The sequence below is a fragment of the Pelobates fuscus genome, chromosome 5 (assembly GCF_036172605.1).
Source record: "Pelobates fuscus isolate aPelFus1 chromosome 5, aPelFus1.pri, whole genome shotgun sequence".
Lineage (NCBI taxonomy): Eukaryota > Metazoa > Chordata > Amphibia > Anura > Pelobatidae > Pelobates > Pelobates fuscus.
This window is the reverse complement of record NC_086321.1, coordinates 243,217,548-243,243,134: the sequence shown is the minus strand read 5'-3', so window position 1 is coordinate 243,243,134 and position 25,587 is coordinate 243,217,548. Positions and strand designations below refer to the sequence as shown.

General features: G+C 37.2%; 1 protein-coding gene across 8 annotated transcripts in view; it reads right to left on the bottom strand.

The window, feature by feature from the left end:
* Positions 1-366: 366 nt before the first annotated feature.
* The window catches only part of LINGO2 (leucine rich repeat and Ig domain containing 2), a 585,167-nt gene continuing 559,946 nt past the window's right edge, over positions 367-25,587 (bottom strand). For all 8 annotated transcript variants that reach the window (XM_063455170.1, XM_063455169.1, XM_063455171.1 and 5 more), the window contains one exon: positions 367-2,568. In XM_063455170.1, coding sequence (XP_063311240.1) covers positions 705-2,543 — 1,839 coding nt within the window. In that variant the 5' untranslated portion in view covers positions 2,544-2,568 and the 3' untranslated portion in view covers positions 367-704. The remainder of the gene's footprint in view (positions 2,569-25,587) is intronic.

Genomic DNA, 25,587 nt, shown 5'->3' with positions numbered 1-25,587 from the left:
GGCCTGTTCCCACATTATCTTAGTCATTAGATTCAATTGTCATTTGTGAGATTAACCCTTTGGGTTCCAGACAGGGTGTTAAAACAGCCCTACTGGCACTCAAAGAATAAAAATGAGAGTGATGGACGATTACACTGAAGTCATCACCAGTGGAGAAAAAGCACAATATGTTGTTTTGTATTGCTTCACGATGGGCGTGGCATTTGTATAAAATAAGCAATATCAATTTGATTGTAGTGCGAAAAACACAACAAGAAAAAATGATGTTAGCTTTAACAAATGATATCTATAGATACAAATTACACTGGAGAATATGTTTTGGACACATGTTTTATAAGTCAACCCTACACTGTAGGTTTGTTTGTCTTCTTTTCTTTTCTTTTTTTTTCTCATAATGGTAGAAAATGTTGAATAGTTAGTTGTCCATGAGCGTGAGCCAAGAGTTTGTTACTGAGATCCCCAGAATGCAAATATTTGCAATGCAAACAACTAGTGGAACAGTTCAGTGGAATGCCCTTGGTGTTTCTGCTCTCAGGTCACAGAGTTCTTTAGGGCAGTCAGACAGGCTTTCCAGTTTCACAAAACCATTTTGACACAGTGACAGCTGAATGCAGCTGTATTGACCCAGCAATCCAAATTGCTAGGCTGTATTAGTGGGTAGAAACATTGCCACAGGAAAACATATCTCTACTGGCAACAATCTGCTAGATCATTTTCATATTAAATCTCCTGGGTACTGTACCTGTAACATCAGCTTCCACTACTGCCCCATTGTTTTTGCGTGGAACATATTCCAGGTCAATGCTGGTTTTATGCTTCCCTTTCCCTCGGCTCCACACAAAAAGGAGTAGGAAACAAAACAAAACCACTCCCAGGAATGTAAAGCAACCCATTGCTGTAGACACCAATATAGTCTTAAGGTCAAGTGAAAATGTCATATTTGCATTGGTTCCATTGGTGTTGGTTTCATTTAACTCTGTAATAGACATCGGTGTTATGTTTGTAAATGAACGGTCAGATACAAATCCTTTCACAGTAAGTGAAGCTGAGAAGGTATCATTTCCAGCAGCATTGCTAGCAACACAGACATATGTTCCAGTGTCTTCAGCTTGGGCGTACCTTATTTCCAATGTGCCATTTACAAGCACGGTGGCTCTTCCATTGGTTTTAGATGAAACCATCCTCTTGTGTGGGGTCACCCAGGAAATCATAGGCTGAGGATCTCCATCTGCATTGCAATTCATCTGTACCCTCTTGCCCTCATCCACGTACATCTCCTGCATTTCCCGGTCACGTATCTTAGGTTTTTTACACGTAAAGTAAAAAGACAATACAGTGCTTTGAAATTCCTTGAAAGCTTTTTCTCGAACATTATCTGGACTGGCACACATTGGCTGTTGGCTTCCAAAATTCAATGCAGGATGTCTCTGTAGCATCCACATGAGGCGGCAATCACAAATTAGTGGGTTGTTATCAATACAAAGTGTTTCCAGTGCTTTAGGTGAATGAAAAACATTCTCTTCTATTGTCTCCAAGAGGTTCTGAGACACATTAAGTAATCGAAGGAAACGTAGACCTTGGAAAGCTTGTGGCTCAATGGTATGCAACTGAGCTCCCGCCAAGTGCAGCTCCTGAAGACGCACCAAGTCGGCTAGTATACCTGTCTCAATGACGCTAATAGGATTAAAGGACAGGTTTAAGTGTGTCAGGTAAATTAGATGTTTTAAAGCATGATAAGGTATCATAGATAGATTAGTATAGGTTATTGAGAGAAAAGTGAGATTCAGACCATAAAAGCTATTAGCTGGTACCATACCCAGCAAAGGCCAATTGCTTATTTCAAGAATTTTCAAACGGAACAATCGCTTAAAGGCAATTGGAGGGAGTGTATTAATGTTAAGTTTTCTCAAATGTAGACTAACAAGGTTATGGAGGTGAGACAGAGCCTCCGTTGGTACAGCCGTTAAGTTGCATTTTTCCAAAGTAAGTTGCTCCAGACTAAGAAGTCCACTGAAGGCCCTGTGCGTGATATAAACTAATTCATTATCTCCAACTTCAAGGGATTTTAAATTATGAAGATCCTGAAACATGTAGTCTAGTAAAATTACTATCTTGTTTTCACTTATATCAAGCTTTGTTAAGTTTGACAAACCTGTGAACACTCCTAAAGATACCAGTTTTAAGCGATTTCCCTTTAAGCGTAAAGAGCGCAAATTGAAAAGACTATTAAAAGCTCCAGGCTCCACATTTGAGATGATATTGTCACTAAGATCTATCTCCTCCAGTAGAGGATAAGACAAAAAATCCTCTGGGTTCACACTTTTTAATTTGTTCTTGCTCAGATCCAAGATTTTAGTCTCAATAGGTATGCCCTCTGGAATGGAAATGAGACGCCTGCGATGGCAGCTGACAGACTTGTTTGGTGCTGAGCACTCACAACGTGCTGGACAGCCAACTGTAAATCCCAAATAGACCAAGACCATGGTCACACACAGAAGTAGTTGCCAGCAAAATTTGGCTGTGTGAAGCATGACTCCTCCCATTAAGTACCACTCTCTGGTCAGGGACCTGCAAAGAAAAAGAATACAGATATGAGATCTAAAGGAAACAGATTCTAAAACGTTATCAGGAGAACATAGAATTTTCTCTGTAGTTTTGTTAAACGCAGCCAGTAACAAATAATACATTCTGACTTTTGATTTTTGTACCTTTTGAATCGAAAGGCTGACTCACAGTGCTATCCCTTGAGATGAGCAACATAATGACATCAGCATCAATTTCTACTCCTACTTTATGTTGATTTCTCATCAGTAACATTATTAATGTAGAGCACATTCAACATTCCGAACAGGCTTAAGTAGTATTACATTCAAGTGTTTAAAATGAATCAATGTAGATCCTTAAACTGAATATTTCGTATTCGAACAGTTTATGTAACATGATGCTTGCATTAATTTACAAGAGAAGTTAAACCCTCTTTTTACACAGATGGCACATATGTACATTGCAAGCAATTGTATTCAAGAAACAAGAAAATACTAATGAAACTTGCAGATAGCAATGTTTATTTTAATCAACTCTCAAATAAAAAAGCAAATCTATAACCAATGCTTAGGATGACAATCTGTGTCCTAAACGTATAGTTTGAACGTCAAGTAGAACGTCAAAAAAAAAAAAAAAATTGGAAAAACATTGTATCACAATTCTACCAAAGAATTAAATTGAAGGAAGGAAATGCAATACCTAGTTAGAAAAAAAAAAAAATGAACTCCAGGCACTGTTATTGTGATGTCTATTCTCTATTGCTGCTCCATCTCAGTAGAAAACATAATGTAGAAAAAATACAGTGTCAGTACATAATGCCCTCAAGGTACCAAGTACTCACTGTGACATATACACTGTCTCATTTCCCCATCTGTTACAATGCCTCCCAGAGTCTGTAACTGTGGGCACACTTGAAAATGCCAACCTCCCTCGGACCAAAGCAAGAATCGTTGCATGCAATTGCATCGGCAAATGGTAGTGTTCTGGAAATGGTTTGTTCATTTCAATGTGGTAGCATCAGTGTGTCCAGCTTCATTCATGCTCTATGGACTAGATTATTTTACAAGAAATAAGCTTATCTCTGGTAATTTTCCATTTCCCACAATACTGCTTTGATGAAAAATCTGTCATTATGTCACCTCACCAGTATTACGTTATAACTAGCAACAGAATCCAGCCCTGTGTTTTCTTTTTTTGTTATAAGAAAGAATGCATATAAAGGCAACACTATTTTACAATGCATTTCAAAAATTAGCTGCAGTTCTTAACAAGATTTCTTTTTTTAACATTCTAATAAAGACATAGCATGTGTACAGTGTTCAAGCTGATGACAAGACACCTGCTCCTAATAACTCCTGCTAAGCACAATTTTAAGGAAGATTAAGCAATGTGCTCCTTACTATTATTCCTTAATGCCCCATTGGAGTATGTAATGTGTTGCTAAAGAGTTAGTGGAATAAGCCACTGGTACCGAGACATTTAGTCTTATTTTCATATAACCTATACAAACAGAACTGATATCTGCCATTTCTATTTTGTGTATATAAAATAGACTTGGAATGGCGCAAAAAAAATATGATTCATCCAAACCACTTAAGTAGAAAACCATTTTGGGATGGCAAAAGCTAGTTTATGTCGTGGTTTGGCTGGTGCCAACTCTCAGTATGCAAAAATTCAGAAAAGCAATTCACGCAGTCAAAAAAGTAGGATATAAATGTGCCTATATAATATACAAAGGTGCAACCTTGAACAATGTGATAAAGTTATTGTGCTTCAAAAAAACCCGAACCACCTCTTACATTTCTACCTGTAATATGTGAAAATAATCTATATACAATATACCAAGCCTTTGGCGCCAAAAAAATAAAAGTGCTTATAGTGCCTACACAACCCAGTGTAAAATAGCACAATTTAATATCACCTGTAACTGGTTGTTAGGGTACTCCCAGAAATAGTAACAATGAATGAGGAAGATCAAAAAGAAAAGAAACAAAAAAGAAAAGGAAAGGAAAGGGAAAGAAAGGGAGAACAAAGAAAAAAAAGAGAGAAAAAAACGTATAGTGTAGTATTTAATGCATAAAATAATAGTACATAGAGCACAACTGACACTCACAAGAAAAATCTGCACAAAGAAAATTTGTGCAATATAAGCCTTGCACTTTTATTGTTTGCACCAAAGGCTGGTAGATTATAAATGTGCGTATTACTGAAGATGGCTACAATATTGCCTGGCCTAATGGCTACGCAATATTACAAAATTTTTATATCTGGTCTAAAAAAATGGAATAGGACTTGAAAAACTTTATAATGGTTAATTGTAATCGTATCCCTTTTGCTAACTTGTGTTAATGAAAAATTCTGTTAATAAAATATCTCAGAGTATGAAGAATGATTAGCCGAGACCCCTACATACCAATACTTCTCTAAACAACAAGTCCTACCTAAAGCAAATTGTAAGTGCTATCACCCATCACAAGTGAAAAAAAGCAAAACACCCGATGCGTGTATTAGCGCTAAACATGTGCGTTTGTCTGGTGCTGAGAAACTCAAAGTTGTTTCAAGTGCCACTGGCAGAAGCTAGCTAGATACAGAAGCAAACTAAACCTAGCCTCATACTATAATCAATGGCCCAGATAATTTTCCGCTATGATACTGGTACAGAAAGGGTAAATTGCTGCTGGTCTGTCTCTTTCAGTGCTGCAGTCAAAGTGTCTGGTAAAATCATTATTGGAAGATTGTTTTATGGTTTCTCTTTAATTCCCTCTATTGGTCACATGCAACATGTCATCTATGAATACAATCATTTAATTATTACAACCTTTTTTTTTTTTTTTTACATGATTGGGCAGACCTTGTCTATAATTGCACATTAAAATGCTTATTTCCCCCCACCAATAAAAGTGTCTCCTTCCTTATTTTTTGGGTGACAGAAAAGACTCTCTGACTCACAAATCAAAATGAGCATGTTCAGGATTGAATTTGGATGAATTTAAATTTGGCTCAAAATAAACCTACCAGTATATTACCTTTAAAGACAGTTGATAATCATATGCCATACTAAAACCCTGGCTATTATGGTTCAAACATTAGGACATAATGTAAAAGGGGCATCAAGTGTATTTCTGTCCATATGATTATCTTTTTTTGTTAGATCTTGCTATATTGCTGTTACAAGGTTTGCTGTGTCTGTACTAATAAAACACTGAATGGGTCAGTATAACAGAGTTGCATGATGTTCAATTGTGTTTGGCAATGTATATCTATGACGTCTCTATGTTGCAAATTCATTAGATGTCAAGTTGTAACAGCTCTGAAATCTCCGAGTTAGCAATTCCTAAATGAGTCATTCTATGCACCATAACCACTGTAGCCCCAGTGCTTTCAACCATTGGCTGTCATCTACTTTATAGAGGAATGCTGCTGAGCAGAGATTAGACTGTTTGTGCCGGGAAAGCCTGGTGTGTTTGTTTGTTTTTTTAAACCACTATGATAGGGATTAACATAAGAGCTTTAATGGAACGTCAGCTTAAGGTTGCTCATTGCAAATTAAACTACCCATGTTGATAACATAGAGCTCTTGAAACCAACCATGCTGTATTTTTTATAAACTTTAAGAAACATTCCAAGTACCATAAACACTTAGGGACGGTCCTAGAGGTGTGCAACCTGTCCAGCCGCACAAGGTGGCATGGCAGCAGGGTTGCCATGTGGCTGACATAATTTCCACATGCCCTGAGTGACAGGCATGAGCAGGGCTGCCATCAAATATTGTGGGGCCTCTTACACAGCTCAGTGACTGGCTCCCAGGGATCTCCTCCAAGTCCATCAAGAGGGTCCACCCCCGGGTCTGCCCACAAGGATAAGTAAAGTCGCTGCAGTTAAAAGATACATAAAGTTCCTTGGTATCATCAGGGATTCAACTCATGTTGGTACTTTCATTATATGATAGTCTATGCCATCACTGGGCATTAAAGCCCTTCACTGTATGAGAAGCATAGACGATCATGTGGTTGTTAAGTGGTTAAATAAAATTAATATTTACTATTCTTGAACCTGGATAACATGCTGGAGCTGAATATCTGAATTATCAGTATCATTTAAATGTAACATAATAGACTGGCCTGTGTGACCTTCTCCTGTGTAGATATCTTTAAAATGCTACGTGTTGTTGCTAGGTATTGTCATACAGCTAGCTAAATGTACTAATTAGTGAAAAGCTCACCAAGTGAAATCACACTAATTATTCCCCCCACAGTGCTTAAAACCATTAAATAAAAATGGCATGCTATTTAACAGGCAATCTAAATGGGGTAAAAATGCTTTACATACAGATATGCTTTTAACATGCTATTTTCGAAAGCTATAGGAACAGCTAAGTAAAAATTGCCAGGGATATTATCATCTATTTTTCCATTAAACATGAAAATAAGATTGGTTTTAGTGAAAACAGATTTAATATCATGAACAAATCTGAAGTTAAATGCTTCTATTAACAATAAAAATGTGATTAGTGAAATAATGTAAAATGAGAATAGTAGGTAAAAGTAATTTATATACTGTTATAAGTAACAGTGGGCATTTTAAGGGCAGTACATGGCATGGATTTGCTTCACATTGGCTTGTGCACGAATCTGATCTGAGATCTGTGAAAGAGCTCATCTGAGGTCTATGGGAGGGGGAGGAGGCAAGTGTTCTCTACTTGAGGGGAGCAAATGCAAGGAGGCATGAATCCTCCCTGGTTGTTTGACAGCTCAGAAGGGAGGGGGTCTATAATTTATTTATTAAAGTGGCAATTTCTTGTAAAAATCAGAACTTTTATAAACTAGAGTAACAATAGGATACTCCTCCTCACCCATAAAGCACTTCAACAACCTAAAATGCTTTATGGCTGTGGAGTGGTCCTTAAAGGGTTTCTCAATGTTGCTCTATTCAAATGGCTCTTAACCTCTAGGTTGGAGCTCAAACTTGGGTCACTAATCAATTTGCTTTGGAACAAGCAGTTGCAATTGGCCACATTATTTATTTATTTATTGCAACAGAGAAGCCCTCCAGCACGCGATATTGGATTCAACTGAAAACTGTTTTGGAACCACTGTTTAAATATTAAAGGTTATTGTTATTATTATTATTATTATTATTAATATATTCTTTTTTTTTTTTATCACGGTAAAGAAGAGGATCCCTTCTGTCAAAGTTCCAACTTTGATATCAAACACAATTATCTTATTAAATTTAACTAGAACTGGAGATTAACCTGGTTCTCTCCAATGGCCCTAATGTGGAACATAGATAACAAACTGTACCACTAAACTTTGCTACCTGGTATTTAAAACACTTAATTAGCTGTCAGGGTGTGCTTTATCCAATCATATCCAAGCTTATGCTTTCACAGTAAGAAATACTTGTTTTCATAAGCAATTTAGTACAGTAGATCCTTTTACAATCCCCTATATTGATTTTATACAAATAATGGTTTATACAATAAGTGGTTGTCTTCAATCAACTTCCCTTGTCTGAAGTATACAGGTTGAGATTAGTAAAATAAAATGTCCTGTAGCTTAAGACGTACATACATGCTTTGTGAATCTTTAGAAAAGGATTGCTTTCTATAGTAGACACAAATGCTATTTTAAGCAATGCTTTAAAGAAATGCAGCAGGGTGGATGTGACACCCATTTTAAATACAATGCATATAAAGACCTAGGGAATACCTAGATATTTCTTGTCAGTTAATATTTTAATTTAAAACCAGGAACTAAATGAAATCCTTCACCAACTGGTTAACATAAACCACACTCTGACTCATTTTGTCCAGACCTTAAAGGATCACTATAGTCACCAGAACAACTACAGCTTATTGTATTTGTTCTGGTGAGTAGAATCATTCCCTTCAGGCTTTTTGCTGTAAACACTGTCTTTTCAGAGGAAATGCAGTGTTTACATAACAGCCTAGTGATAACTCCACTGGCCACTCCTCAGATGGCTGCTAAAGCTGCTTCCTTGGGCAGTGCTGCAGAGTAAGCAGCAATGCCATTCAGTGTCTCCTCCCTCTGCATGCAGACCCTGAACCTTCCTCATAGAGATGCATTGATTCAATTCATCTCTATGAGGAGATGCTGATTGGCCAGGGATGTGTTTGACTTGTGCTGGCTCTGGCCCAGATCTGCATCTTTGTCAGTCTCAGCCAATCCTATGGAGAAGCATTGTGATTGGATCAGTCCACCACTTCTGATGATGTCAGTAGACAGGGGCAGTTCACAGGCAGAGCCATCAGCTTCAGACTTGAATACAAGTAATATTTTAAAATATATTTAGGGAGGCAAGAGGAGACCAGGGGGGCTAGATGATGGTTTTAATGCTATAGGATCAGGAATACATGTTTGTGCTCCTGACCCTATGGTGCTCCTTTATTTTCACCCATATGTTGATGGCAGCAATGTTTCATCAGATCCTTCTGTTAGACAATTTTGGAATAACAATTTTTCACCAACACTTTTGGAGACTTTAGTAAAGTCTAAAAAATAAACTCAGGTGTTAAAAGACACTTCAGAGCAGCTAGTACAGAGATCTAATTGGGGTAGGAAAAAAGTAGAGCAAACATACATTTTTTTCCAAAATATTTTTTTCTAAATATTCTGTATAATGAATAAATAACGAGGTTAAAAAAAAAAATCAAAACAATAAAACAAGGAGTAACAGAGGACTCAGCTCTTGAACAGGGAAAGTAAAACAAATAATGACACAATGAATATGTAAATGCATGTTTATTCCATACATGCACAGACATGTAGTCCTAATGCTGTAGTGTCCAAGTCCCTCATCAGATTCTACCCCCTTTTTAACCTGTTAAAAAGGGATTGCGAAAAAAGGATTTAATTATCTTTTTTCCAGTGCCAAGACGCAATCGCTGCTGCTGCCTGCCCCTTCTCTCGCAATGTCATCATAGAGGCATAACTTGCTGTCTTCTTGTCCAGTCCAGTGCTGCTCATAGAGATTTAGGGATGAGATGTGTGTGCACAACGAGTGCTACACACATCCATTCTAATAGAGAAGCATTCAATCCAATGTTCCCTGTGAGCTACATTTGATGACATTAGACAGCCTCATTTGATGTCAAATGTCACATGGCCAAGTGAAACCCCTTGTTTCAACCCAAGAAGCTCAGCTTAGGAAGACAGCCACTAGAAGTGTGTTTAACTCATCAATCAAATCATTGCCATATCTACTAAAATGCAATGTTTTAGATTGGAGGAATAAAGGACAGAGCCACTGCACCCAGACCACTTTATTTAGATGAAGCAATCTGGGAGTCTTCAGTGGTCCTTTAACTTTCCCCTTTAAATAGTATCCCATCCAATAACCCTGGAGTAAAACTGATTATATTTCCCTAACTCATTGAAGCGTATACTAAATATATTTAGCATTCTAGAATAATAGTGTCTATTTTCTCTCTTCTTTTCCTACTCTAATTACACCAGTGTAGTTTGTGTTTAGATGTTTAACATTTCGATCACAACTGGGATTTGGTTACAGTATGTAAGGATACATTACATAAGGCTACCATAAATGTGTGCATATTATTTACATTAACATTTACTTTACTAATGTAAACACTTGGAAGACACATTTGATACATAGGTTAAAATGAAGCTTTCCAAATGCTCTAACAAACCAGCAGTAGGGGTGCTACTAAAATAAATGCAAGTGTCAGTAAAACATAATTAACAAATCCGATTTTATAGTTCTATTCCTATTCCATATCTCTGCATACATGGAGGAAGAGGAAAATGAAAACAAAGCTGACATTTACCTTTCCTTATTAAATAAGAATGAGAGTGATGAATTTGCATTCAAAGTCACGATATCTCAGTAACACTTGCAATCTTTTCAGAAGAGATGGACGGTGAATTAGGGTTAAGGGACACCTATTGCAAGATGAGAGTTGAAGCCTTTCACCATTCAGATGGCAAGCATGGAGGAGCAGCAGAGGGCAGTAGTGATTATGTGAGTACTAATGATCATAATTTAAGAGAAAATTCGGAGAGCTGTGAAATATCTCTCATATAAATGAATTAATAAACCATGATGTACTCAAGAAATCAAATGTAAGGGTTCATAAATTCACAAGTGCACCCTTAACACTTCCATTGAAAAGTATATGAATATCATATAATATGTATCAGTATGTATAATACAGAGCATGGCTTGAATTCTATAGCGCTTTCATCCATCCATCCATTTCCATCCATCCATCTGCCCATCCATCTGTCCGTCTACACATTAGCAGAAACATTCAATTAGACAATTAAATTAACATTAAGAATGCTGCTGATAATGTGAGAGTTGCTAGGTTCATTGCCAATTAGCAGGAAGTGTTAGCTAAAATATAGCCCTGACAATCAACACTTTGATATGTGTGTTTTCAGGGAACATAAGTTATCTGGACAGAAGTGTTGGTATCTGTGTCGCTGCTGCATTAGTCACAAAAACTGCAAAGTCTCAACAATAGTGATAGTATATGTCAGTTATGGTCATATTGCATTGTGTCAGGGGAACCATTGTTGGAAGGCAAAACTCACTGTCGGGGATAGATTATCCTAAAATACAATCGAAAAGTGAAAATAATGATATCATAACTTCTGTGAGTCTTTCTCAACAAAATAGGTAAGCTTCACCAAGGAAGAGTTAATAGTGAGACTTTCACTTGGAGACTACTTGTATCTATGGTTAACAGACAAAATGTATGTACTGGTGTAAAAATCACAAGACATTACCTCCTATGAAAATAATCTAGTCCATGGATTCAGGTAAGTGTCTGAAGGGTTTTTAACCCCTTCAGCACCACAGGAGCACCAGGGAGGGGGAACTTATTAACCCTATAGTGCCAGGAAAACAGATTTGTTCTTTTCTGGCACTATAGGATCCCTTTAATAGAAAAAAATCATACATATTTCTTGAAGTTCATAGTTATATCACGTGGTTCCCACTTTAGACATCCAATTTCAATATTGAGAAAATTAATTAAAGGAAAAATTAGGAAATTAAAGAGTACCTGTAACTTCACAGAATTTTTATTGTTATGTTTATGTATTCATGGACACGATAGGCACCCAGACCACTTCAACTAATAGAAGTGGACTGGGTGCAGTGTCCCTATTCCACTTAGAGCTGCAATGTTAAACATTGCAGTTCCAAAGAAATCTCCCAGACAGCCACTGGGGGCACTTTGCATCTTTGGTCCGGTATCTAATGCTGGGCGGCCTCATGCTCTGCATGAGGACATCCAGCGTCAGATTTCCCCCATAGGAAATAATTGATTTAGTGCTTTGCTATGGGGCGGTCTAATGCTTGCGCATCATATGCCGCACATGTGCTTTAGCTCCCGCTCGTCGTGGGATGGAGGAGGAGGCAGAGCCATGACCAAACTCAGAGGGACTCTGGGATTAGGTAAGTAAGTAAATGTTTTTTTAACCCTTTCTTCAATTGGGTGGGAGGCGCGAGGAAGGGGGAGGCAGAAGGAGCTATAGCTGCACCGGATTTCTCTCACCTTTGCCACTAGATTATTACCTCATTATAATAACGCTATCATTGTTATCTATAGTGTACTATAGTAAAATGTTGTACTTGCAGTTACATGTAGTTATTAATAATCTGGCTGTTAGACTTTGATTGACAAAATTCTAAATTGTATACCATAAATGTTTATTGTGCCCACTAATCCAGCAACTTAAAGCCATGCCTCCAATTCCTCCCGGTATGAGAGCCATATGTTACATACGGTGACGTCATGCATGCATGAGCAGTGCAATCAAGATCGGCCATAGAGAATCATTGCATTTAATAATACTCTATGACAGAATCTTAGGCGCATTGCAGCGAGCACCACACATGCACATAAGGTCTCTGAGGAGCACGTCTTCAGGATGGCACAACCCGAGGAGGAGGCTGGAAGACGTGGCACTGGAGAAAAGGGGAATAATTTATTTGATTTTTTACAAATTTAAACTACAAAGGAGGGGGGTTCCTAATTGATAAGGGGCATTAGGGCTGTAGCATTAGGATGCTACAGTGCTTCTTTAAACAATGTTTCTACTTCTCCTCATTTGCAATGTTTGCCATGGCTTTTACTTGTCTGAACTGGACCGTGATCTTATTTACTAAAAGTTTAATATAACATAAAATGAACCATCTCACGAAAAAGGTGAACACAAGTATTCAATGATGTTGTACATTCCAAAGAAGGAGCAGTTTCCAGTTAATTCTGACAATTGTGTGATGCCAAAACAGGTCAGTACTTAGCTAAATATATGTTGATTGTTTCCTCCATGTTTAGACATCTTTCTGGCTCAAAACATCTACATATTGTTCTCTCTGTGTATGAAATGATGTGTGCATATAGTTATCCTTCTGTTTTCGTCTATTTAGCAACCATGCAATGTATGTATGTCTAGTTTGCATTTCATTTGACAGAGTGTAAAGAATACCAACAGTTGAGTCATCAAGTACACACAGAGATGAGCACCTTTTATATTAAGAATTAGCAGGGAAAAAAAATGATCCTCTATCTGCATGAAACATTTTTCCACCTAAATATCACGATGCCAGATGTTCAGTGCAGAACTTGTGTAGAGAATCCGTCAGTCAAATCTAGAAACTAAATCACCAGGGGCCTTTTTCTACTCCCTTTGAACTGTCATCGGCACAGCGAAAATCATGCAGCCTGGGAGCAAGATGCAGGCTTTGGCGTGTTTCTGTTTCTTTGCCCTTGCTTTTTAACTTAAAATAACAAAATTATGTGACCTGTGTTTTTGAAATACAAATAGACAGGTGGACTTCCCATAAAAGTGGATGCAGTTTTGTCAGAGCATCAACCTTCCTGACTGCCAATGAAAACATTTACACCAAAGCATTACCGAGATATTTAGCACATCAAAGGGAATTTAGCGAGTGGGCCTGTTATGTTTTAGTTAAAAAGTAATTTGAAAGTCAACATGTTAATTTTAGTGCAAAATGACTTGAAAGAATATTAAAATGTTTTTTTGTTTTTTTTTCCGTAACATTAATTTGAAAGCAAGCCTCAGTCTGCCATTTAGTATTTTTTCCACAATTCTGTAGGCAGTGCATCATGGTTAGAAGAAGATGCCCAGTGTTAATTCATGAAAGAAGGAAGTTTCATCCTCTTTACCATTAGTTTGTATGTTTCCTTACTGCAGTCTACTGGCTTGAGTAGAGAAAAATATATATATATATGTATATATACACACATACATACATACACACACACACACACACATATATATATATATATATATATATATATATATATATATATATGTGTGTGGTCCAAAACAAAGGCTGTTTTTGTCCCAACTATCTGAGGCATATTTGACAGGAGTTTTCCAGAACCAATGGTGAGGTTAGGACTGTAAATACAGAGGGACTACCTAGGGTACCGGTGATAATAAAGGATTCGCCCATTAGAAATTTCAGGACAGAAAAAAACCCTGCCACACATATAGGCCACTTGCCATATCATCATCATTATATATATATAATTTCACAATTACACACCCAGGCCTCAATTACAATCCAGACGTTAATTTATCGGTTCGCATGTACCAGTCAACAGTTAGGAAAAAAAGCCAGCGGGGATCAATATGATCCCCACTCTACATTAGTACTAAATATGTAGACTATGAATTATATCCCAGGCAAGGAATGCTCATTCTCATTCTCTCAAGACTTAAGTTAAGTGAGAATTGACTGAGAAGTCAACCGATCAAAGTGTTCTGACTGAAATTGCATAGCATAGGAAAGCCTTTTTAAAGATGTTTCCTGTTGTGCAAGCTCATTCTGTGCATATCCCTTGATTTTGTGTTTTTCATTGTGATTTATTTATGCCTTTTTTGAGGGGGGAGGGGGGCAGGCCTTTTTTTGGGTGGGGGGGCATTTTGTGAGGCTGAAGAAAAGAGGATTAACGAAGAAAGAAGACATGTTATGGTAAGTATGAAAAAAATATTTTACAGGTATTAAATTAATTGGACCCCCCTTACTATTAGGGTGAATGAGTAGGCAGAGTTTATATTATTGGGGAATCATAGCCATCCAAGGGGGGACAGACATAATTTTTTGGGGGGTGGACATTTTTTGGGGCATGACCACCTTTCTCTCATTGTTTTTTTCATGTAAAACTCTGAGGGGTTGGAGGTTACAGTATTTGTCTCCCCCATTCATAATAATTAGAGCTCCTACCTGCAAACCATGGTTGAGGGCAAAGCTGACTTCCCAAGAGTATTATGCTTTTTTTTTTTTTTAAAAACATGACAGAGAATACAAATTAGGCATTTTCTAAATCAATATGAGCTTGCTTTATATTTTAGATTGCGCTTGTGGGATGTATTTTTTCTAGTGTCTAGTGTCACCAGAACAATTACAGCTTATTGTATTTGTTCTGGTGAGTATAATAATTTATTTCAGGCTTTTTGCAGTCTTTTGAAAATGCAGTGTTTACATTAGAGCCTTGTGATAACTACACTAGCCACTCATCAGATGGCTGCTAGAGGTGTTTCCTGGGGCAGTGCTGCACACTTTTGTTATACTCCTTTAGTGTCCGCACCCTCTGTGTGCAGACACTAAACTTTCCTCATAGAGATGCATTGATTCAATTAATTTCTATGAGGAGATGCTGAAAGGCCAGGGTTGTGTTTGACTTGTGCTGGCTCAACCCCTGCTCTACCTCCTTGACAGTCTCAGATAAGCCTATGGGGAAGCATTGTGATTGGCTCAGACCACCACTTCTGATGATGTCAGCAGACAGTAGGCATATCAGAGGCAGCAGCTGCAGACTTGAATAAAGTACGATTTTACAATATTTGGGGAGGCAAGAGGGAGTCAGGGGGGCTAGATGGTGGTTTTAACACTATATGGTCAGGAATACATGTTTGTGTTCCTGACCCTATTGTGTTCCTTTAAGACACACACAATTATATAATGCAAGATCAACACCATTTTATATAAGCATACCATACAAAGTAAATAAGCAAAAAAGCTAAGTGTATTCATGGGTAGTTCAAAATAAGTTGTCTATTGACACAACATGAAAATCACTTATCTAAGCATTTCATACATATTCTGTAAACGTTTGATTTTGTAAAAGGCTGTGTTACTTGTTACAAACTTTAAAGATGCTATATAGTACAACCCCACTCATGCACAGTCGCATCAGCATGCCTATGCCCACAGGGGAAACTTTCTATTTCCTTTCATTTTGTCAACACGTTCAGAAAGCATATGGCCATGCTTGTTTATATGCAGAAAATGTTGCCAGTGTGTAAAATCTGTCCTGAATAATATGCCACAAAATAGGCAGAATTACTTTCTAAGTACCTGTTTCATAATGTTGGTGGCCTGATTCAGTATGAGAGGATTACAATTTGATCAAGGTGTTTGGTCCAATTAACTTGTGTTGGATATAATTGCCAAGTATTCTTAATGTAATGTCTGTATCACTGGTTATCACTTGTCAAATAAATCAGGAGGGTTTTTTGGGGGTTGAAATTGAGATTGATGATCTCCGACAATCCAATGCTTTCCCATAGGAAATGCTATTTCATCAAAAGCGCCCCTCGTGGTTGTCTGAGTGACAGCCACTAGAGGCATTTAAACACTGCAATGAAAGCATTGCCATTCTGCAGAAAAGGAATGTTTTCAGCTGCACAGTTAAAACAGGAGGTAAAGTGGTCTGGGTTCATAAAGGGTCCCTTTAAATCAAGGTCAAAGTGTCACAGACTGGGTAGAAAGGTACAGAAAAATATAAATGTTAACCTCTTCAAGACAAGGCGTTAAGCACATCAGATTATATCATAATAAATCTTAGTATGATATCTGCCATTTATCATGGCAAATATAGTGATTAACAGGCAAATACCTAAAAGTTGAAATCAGACACATTGTCCATGGTGATTGTTATTGTCTTTACATCATTTTTCAAAATGTATTGTGATAAAGAAGGCCATAGATCTCTGCCAAGTGTATCTTATTGTGTGTGTTGTCTAGCTAAGAACATTGATGTGGGGATACAGATAGTTGGTACTACACAATAAAAGGAAGATATTATTTTAGGGTGATACTTATCATACCTTATTGTCATGGTATAGCTATGATGACTGGCACAATCCTCCAGTCAACCTTATATCATAAAGGTAGTGTGTTGGGGTATTTGCTTACTCTGTTGGGGAGGGAGCCAGAGGCTTTTAAGGCTTGCCTTCTTAGATGCAATGACGTCCTGTTAAAACTGCCCATGCAAATGATTTTCTACATGCAATATATTTAACATTTAACTATTTTAAAATGTATCTATGCATCATGAATTTATGTTCCACAAAATTTACATCCAATTGCTGAAAAGGAAATCTTCTACATGTAAATCAAACTGATTTAAATCTTCGCAAGAATGAAAGCTAAACAGGAATAGCAAGATTTACACACAGAGTTTAAAATAACAAGGGTTGACACGCTGTAATCCAATGTATCATTTTTAGAATTTCTTTCTGTCACTGCGTGTCAATAAAACTGCCAGATATAAGCATTAAAATTGTCTGTCAAAGAATATTATGTTCTAAACCTACAAACCAACAGATTACATTTTACACAGCTGGTGAAAGATGTGATATTAAATAATGATTGGAAAGAATGGCATGAATGGAGGATGCTTTTCATAGGCATTGAAGTTCATGATGTTCAATAAAGAAGTTATGTGGCATTCTAAGCAACTAGGGGTTACTCCATCCAAAACACAGTGTTTCTGATCTGAGTAACCTTTCTTATCCTAGCCTCCCTCCCCTTAAAAGAAAAGAAAAAGAAAATAGCTATAGCTCAACTCCATTCCAGCACTCAGGCCAAGTTCTCCATTAGTTTGATCCTCTTCCCTTGATGTCATCCCTCTCCCCCCACCCCTCCTTGAGGGGGACAGATGTCAGAGAGACTGTGATTAAGGGAGGAAATGGGTGTTATGGGGAAAGCATTCCACCATTGCCTGTCTGTCACCATCATGCTGGGTGTGCTGACGAGAGATGCCAAACATACTTGGAATAGACATTAGACCATTCCAGAACTCTTGCTACAGGCTAGCAAATAATGCCAAAATGATGCTGCCGGAGGTGTAGTTACATATACAGCAGTATGGGAGTAAACTCTGTATGTGCAGAGTTTCATTGCGAAATGCTGCACATACAGACACCAGGCACCCTGACACCTTTGAAACAGTGAAGTGGTTATGGTACTTGATGCAACCCTTTAATGGGTTTGCAAATTTGCCATGAGCAGTTAAAACACACACATATATAACTTCGTCATCTCAGATGCTAATGCTGAGCATCATGGGAAATGTAGGGTAGGCACTGTTGATACTGCATTTTTAATGTGTAACATGACTCCATACTCAGACTCTGAGTTTTATATATTTATATCCCTTGTGACAATTAAAATGAATACAGGAACCAATTACGACTTTGTGTATGTGAATGAAAAAGATTGTAATTGGTGTATAATTGTGCTATTCCAAGGAGACCATGACCTGATTTGGTTTAATTAACTTTATATTGCTTTCAAATCATCAAGGGTAGTGGCCTCAGCTCACCAGACCAAGAATGGTCAGGATACATGAGAACTCTTTGGCTTTTTATTCATATCTGTCTTTGACTGTAGATTGTACAAAAGACAGACTCGGTTGTTTTCCAACAATAAAAAGGACCCATTGACTAATTCTAATTATATTTAGCTTGAGCAAATGTACAAAGGTTGCAAATGCTTCAGCTCTGTTCTCTATAACAAGGGAGAATCGTTATATCAGCAAAACGGTTTCGACACGTTTCCCAGTCATCTGCATAAAGCGTAGGAAAAAAAAGAAATCATCCATATTTAAATTATTAATTAGCTTCCCAGAAAGTTTGACACTGCCTGAAGCACACCTGCTTTTGACACAAGCTTAACACAATGAATCATATATAAAATGAGAGTATTTACATTTACTGGAATATAGCCCCCACACTAACACGGCAACGTGGTACAGAATTATTACCAATCTAATCAACAGCTCATATAATGTTAGAGTCTCAGAGACCTCCCTCTCTTTTGTATTATTTGTTAGCAGCATGCCATGTTAATTATTTCCACAATTAAATTGCACCTGTCATGCACAATTGCAAAGTATCACTTTTGAATGCATAATGTTTCATCCAACAATTCACTAACAAAAATTATACATATTAATTTATCTGTTTCATTTATTTATCTTAAAGCATATCTGACCTATATTCTGATGGGCATAGCCGAATGCCCCGAATATGTAAAGGCACGAAAAAATGGAATATACCTTTTGGGGCTGATTCATCTATGGCTTTCTCAGTCACAGAAACTCTCTCTAAAAATCCATCATATGTGTACAGTAACATGAACTATAGGTAGATCAGTGAGCTTATCTTCCTTTACCCTGGGGAGCAGATAGAGGAAGCTCTTGAAAAATCTATGTAGTATTACAGCTAAATGTAGCTAGTGTTAGAGTAAATATGTAAAGGCCCACTCTTAGGTAGTCCATCACGTTTAAACAAATCTACTTACGCTGATGATCAAAAAACAAGAAAACAAACAAACAAAAAACCCACAGCGAAGCAGTGTTTAACTGTGCCACAAAACAAGGGGGAAAAAAGCTCCATAATGGCAATCAGATTTTTTCTTGTATCCACAAGCTGTTCCCCCACATTACATTAAATATATCTTTGAGTGTTCAAGTTTTTAAAAATAAATCTCAACATCTTTAGGGAGAGAATTCTCCATATTTATTGTTTGTACTGTAAAAACCCTTTTCATGTGCTGTAGGAGAAATTGTCTTTCGTTCTTCAGGTATCAATAGGTGACGTCTTGCCCGGTTACCAGAGTGCTGTTTCTTATTAAGTAAGCCTAATTGTCATGATTCAAACTTCTGAGTGCAATTAATTTTATTCAGTGTGCAATTAATTTTCCAAGTAATTCAGCTAGTTTAAAGGAATACTCCGGGCACTATCAGCAAGTGGTTTTTAGGGTTTTGTGCCACCCTCCACATTGTTAAAGTCAAAAGCATGATACTTCCTATTTATTATCTGGTATTTTCCATCAACATACTGTACCATTGGATTCTTTCTTTGCTTTATTCTGCATGGTTAATGAACATTGGAAGCCTACTGCATTGAATACCCACACATCCCAAGACGGGGGTTACACCATCCAAGCGCTATTTAGCAGAGCTCTTAGTAGCTCTAGAAAGTGTGAGTTAGTCTTTTATTGGGTTACATCCTATAATATAGATGTGACATATTACACAATTATTTTTTCTTATTCTGTTTTGTTATGAGGTTCTCTAAAGACAGAAACTATTGACCTCCAATAAGTGTATGAAATATATATTATTAGACACTGGTTCTTTGTTTAAATTTCTATTTTTTGGAGAGCTTTACCACATCTCTTTTTGTCACGTAATGCCATTAACTAGTGGTCTGTAAAAATGTACCCCAAGAATTGTGGGTGTCCTGAAAAGCAATGTTCATATGTTTTGTTTTAATATGCCTGGCTAGCGCATTATTTTGAAATAGCCCCACATATATTGTATCTGTTGCCATATTATAATGATATTTCTCATATCATTTAACCCTTACATTGTTTATTTTATTATTATTATTATTATATGTATTTAATAGCACTTGTGGTGGAGCTCAATGTACCCCATCTGGGCACTTCCGCCAAGCTCGCTGGAACCGGGAATCCTGCAGTGCTTCTGCCCAAGTCGGCGCAGCTTAACTGGGGTCCTTCTGGAGCTTTTCCACCCAATCAGGCTGCAGCTCTCCTTCCAGGCAGGTATCGTGCCCTCTGCCTATTCCACTGCAACCCAGCATCCAGTGTTTGCTATTGTCTTTAGAAAGAAACTTGTGGCTCTCAAGCCTAGCTCTCTTGATTTATCCCAGGGCTAGAGGGATCCTGCACCCAGACAAACAGGTTCAAAGACTCTGTCACTGGGATCGCTAAATATTCACACAGGACACAAGTTCCAAAATACTTTGTTACTTGGGACTAGCCCATACGTTTGTTACATAAAACTAATTAAATACAAATAACAAAAACATGTCAGAAAACATACAGGGAATTATAATTACATAACGACATATTCATAACGGTGGGGAAGACAATATTAGACACAAAATATATATCCTGCCTGCTGAATTAGCAATGTACAAATCTACCTGAATATACAAATTAGCAGTTCTTGCCATTCAGGTAGTGCATACAGCCGTTTGCAAGATCTTTGCAACCAAGAGGTGGCACTGTACAGGCTCCACAAACAAATCCACCTAGTTGATTGCAAGTATTAGCAAGACAGGAGAGCACACTAACATTTAACCCCAAACAGCCACATTACACACACACACCCTGCACCCACAATGGACACAAGGTGACTAAAAGATAGGAATAGTCCATAAAGAGGCACTGGACAGGGAGACATGGGTTGGAGGGCTAGTCCATAGTGAATATAGTCTCGTTGCAGAAGGTAGAGAGTCAGGGAGACATGTATCCAGCTAAGGTGACCGGAGGGTCCATCACAGCATTTCAATGCTAATAAATAGCCTAGGTACCTTTTAAGGAGACTGATTAAGGGAATGAGCAATGTTTTAGTGATTAAAGGGAAAATCGGGATGTGGATCCGATTAGTACTTTAGTATTAGTACTATATGAGTTCAACTATAATCAAAAAAACATTTCAGATTTGCCAAACACTTCATCATGCTTGATTCTGTTTTCTTGACATTTAATCAGTAAGTGTGGTTAATTAGACAGATATTAGACAGATATTAATGGAACTTGACCACTTTATAATATACTCTACAGCAATTTCAAAACATAAGGTAATTGAATGTTGCACTCAAGCCCAACAAATTTCTCCTCATCTGTTGGAAGAGTGACGGGTGATTACTAACTAAATTAGATTGACAATTTAATAGCTGAGCAGGGGCACGTTCAGGTTTAATATTAATAGCAAATTGTACATGTGAATAAACTGGATATGTTTATCCACAAATATCAGTCTTCAGCAATACACGTTTTAAAGATTGACAATACTTTCCTCAATACCACTTCTGGCCTACACAGGATTCGTAATGGATTATTCGTGTGCAATCAATTCACCTATGTGAAGATCTCACATGATGAAAGTCTCCCACCCAAAGCACATTCAGTCCATCCAGGAGACGAAGGGAAATAGCTGTTAATATTACAGATATAGATAGAAATATAGAACATGCATAGCCAGTGTAAAGCATGGGCTCAATAGATTAGGGCTTCATGAGACATAGTTTTAGAGTAATGTAAAATGATTTCATCTTTAACTTTGTTAAATTAATCCATGCAATATAAAGTACACTGCAGTAATCTATAAATAAAAAAGTAATAAAGGGCTGACATTTTGATTAGGAGGTGTTTGCGTTCTCTTTGTAAAGCACAACCAAATATGTTTTCATTTTATTAGAGCAGCAAATCTTATGGACATTTTCACCAACATCTCAATCTGAATCCTAAATATTTAGGGCAACCATAGAATAATCAGTCCGGCTGTCATTATAGGTGTGGGTCATTCCCAGGGTGACCATATCCACCATGTTTTCTGGGACACATTTCGTAGCACATAAAAAAAAATGTAGCCATGTAGTATGTAAAATTCAGAAGAAGGCATTTTTGATTAATAAATAGGTAATGAAGACTCCTGCAAGTAAGCAATTAGGCAGTACGCATTATACACACTGCAGGGCAACCCTTTTCATATGTTTTCATAAATATGAGAAACTTATATGTGTCCCTATAAAACATGGTGGATCTGGTCACCCTGGTCATTCCATTTAAGTAAAAGGACACTATGAGTACTCAGACCACTTCATCTCAATGAACTGGTCTGGATGCTATGCTCCTGTTGTTTTAGCTCTGCAAATGTACACATTGCCGTTCTTCAGAAATGGCAATGTCACTTTGGGGTTGAATGGCTCTCACGACTGTCACACTGACAGCCACTTTAAGCATTGAGCCAAAATAGCCATGTAAAACTCAGCAATTTCAATCAGATGGTCTCATAGAGATAATTGCATTGTCCCACTGTGACTTTTCTATGGGAAGGCATTGGATTGGCTGAGATCATCAAGATTGATAATCTCAATCAAGGAGGCAAAGCTTCATCACAGAGAATTGTACATAAGGTAAGTAACTGTCTTTTTAAAAACTCACAGTGGGGTGGCTGGCCACCTACAGGTAAGGGAAACATGCATTCCTAATGAAATAGTTTCTTTAAAGAGACAAATTATGAAAACATTTATGTAATAACATAATCAAAACTCATATTCCTTTTCAATTAAAAAATATACTGTCTAAATTCAATATCTATGGACCTAGTAGTTGCCATGCAGGTATAATTGTTCTGTGTTTTTAATGTGGAAACAAGTGACATACTGTCACTTATCTATCTAAAGCAACCTATATAAATACACATTGTGCTCACTGCAAGCAACATAACAACTTTCACTGTCAGCTCTTGTAACATAAGTAATATAAACTTGTATTTATAACCAAGCACAAATGAAGGATATCACCCAAGTTCCTCCTATAAAATATGACATAAATATATATATATTCCTACATCCTCATAACAAAATAATATATTTATGAATAATTCTGACTTCACATATAGTAATCTGTTTTTAAAGCAATGTCAGTCAACTAAATATCACTTATCAATCAAATTTTCATAATGGAAATGTATGACAGCGCTATACAGCACCATAAAATGAACACAAATGTCACTATGATTAATAGAAATATTTGCAGAATGACTGGTGTGCTGCCTCTTTTAGGTTCTAGAAAAAAAAAAAAAACACAAATACATATCCACGACCATTCATCATATGAATGCAGTCTGGTTTTTGATTATTTTTGGTATAAACATTTATAGCTTTAGTAACATTTACATATACTTAGAATTGTGATTATACACATCTTGAAAAATATACAGGTCTTGAAAAAAGCTAAAAGGAGCCAAAACGTTGATTTATATGCACAGTTGATTTGGAATATCACATGGGAATAAACAGCATTGAAGATTTCAAAGCTGTTGTATACAGAAAACACTCAAAGGAATCCATGTTTAAAATGGAATGAGGCAAACATGTGATTCTTTGTTAACCCCTTAAGGACAGAGCTTCAGAAGCTTGTCTTTCACTTAATGACATTGGCATTTTTTGCATTTTTTGCTGTTTGCGTTCAACTGCAATTTGCATTTTACTAATTTATTGCACCGACGCGTATAATATACAGTTTTTTAAAGGACAGAAAGGGCTTTAATTTGATGTAACATATATATATATATATACTCTATGGTATCTCATAAGGTGCATATTGTGCCTTAACATGCCCCAATTATTTCACCAATATATGACAAATTATCTGGTAAAAAATAATTTTGTGCATTTTTTACATACGGATTGCATTTCTTCTGGACATTTTGTATATTTTATATGTGCCACTAAGTTTAAACCCCCCAAATTATGCTCAGCTAAGTCTTCTGAATAAAAGGACACCCCCATTGTATGTCTTTGGCACTATTTCATGAAGCTACAGTGCCATACAGGAGACCTTCCCTTTTCAGTATTTACAGTAGAATTTTGAGAGACGGATTTAATGAGCCTATGCTTCCATTTGGGGTATTATAGTAGTTTGACTGTTCAAAAAAAAAAACACAAAGGCCTACCATTTGTAAAAGTGGACACTCCATGGTATCTCATAAGGTGCATATTGTGCCTTAGAATGCCCCCATTTTTCCACCAATATATGCCAAATTATGTGGTAAAAAATTATTTTGGGCATTTTTTTACATACGGATTGCATTTTTGCTGGGCATTTTGTATATTTCCTATGTGCCACTAAGTTCAAAACCCCCAAATTATGCTCAGCTAAGTCTTCTGAGTAAAAAGACACCCCCAATGAATGTCTTTGGCACTATTTCGTGAAGCTACAGTGCCATATAGGAGACCAAGCCATATCAGTTTTTACCGAACTTTGAATATTGACACTGGGCCTATGTGCAATTTCCAAGCATCTCCGCAGGTTTTAAATTCAAACTACCCCACAAAGGCCTGCCATTTCTTAAAGTAGACACCCCAGGGTATTTCAAAAGGCATATTTTGAACCATAGCATGGGATCATTTTTCCGCTAGCGTGTACCAAGTGTAGTGGTAATAAGCGTTTTTTTCTGCCTTTTTGACACACAAAGTGAGTTTGCACAGTATATTTTGCAAACCTTATGTGTACTACCACTGTATAATACTTCATAGGTTGCTCAGCTATGTCTGCTGAGTAAAAAAATACCCCCGTATGTACCTTTGCCAGGTATATGTGGACATCGGAGGGGCACATTTGGGACACAGCCATTCCATTTTTTTTCAAACTTAAAATTTTTACGCTGTGCCCATGTCCCATTTTAGAGTATTTTACCAGGCTATATAATGCAAATACCCCATAAAGCCATACCATTTCTTAAAGAAGACATCCCAGGGTATTTCAAAAGGCATATTTTGAACCTTAGCGTGGGATCATTTTTCCGCTAGCTTGTACCAGGTGTAGTGGTAATAAGCGTTTTTTCTGCCTTTTTGACACACAAAGTGAGTTTGCACAGTATATTTTGCAAACCTTATGTGTGCTATCACTGTATAATACTTCATATGTTGCTCAGCTATGTCTGAGTACAGCAATACCCCCGTATGTACCTTTGCCAGGTATATGTGGATGTTGAAGGGGCACATTTGTGACGCAGTCATTCAGTTTTTTTCTAACTTTGAAGTTTTATGCTGTGTCCATGTTCCAATTTGGAGTAGTTTAGATGGTTGGTTATTGAAACTTCTCCACAAACACATACTATTTATTAAAGAATACATCCTGGGGTAATTCAAAAGGCATATTTTGAACCTTGGCGTGGGATCATTT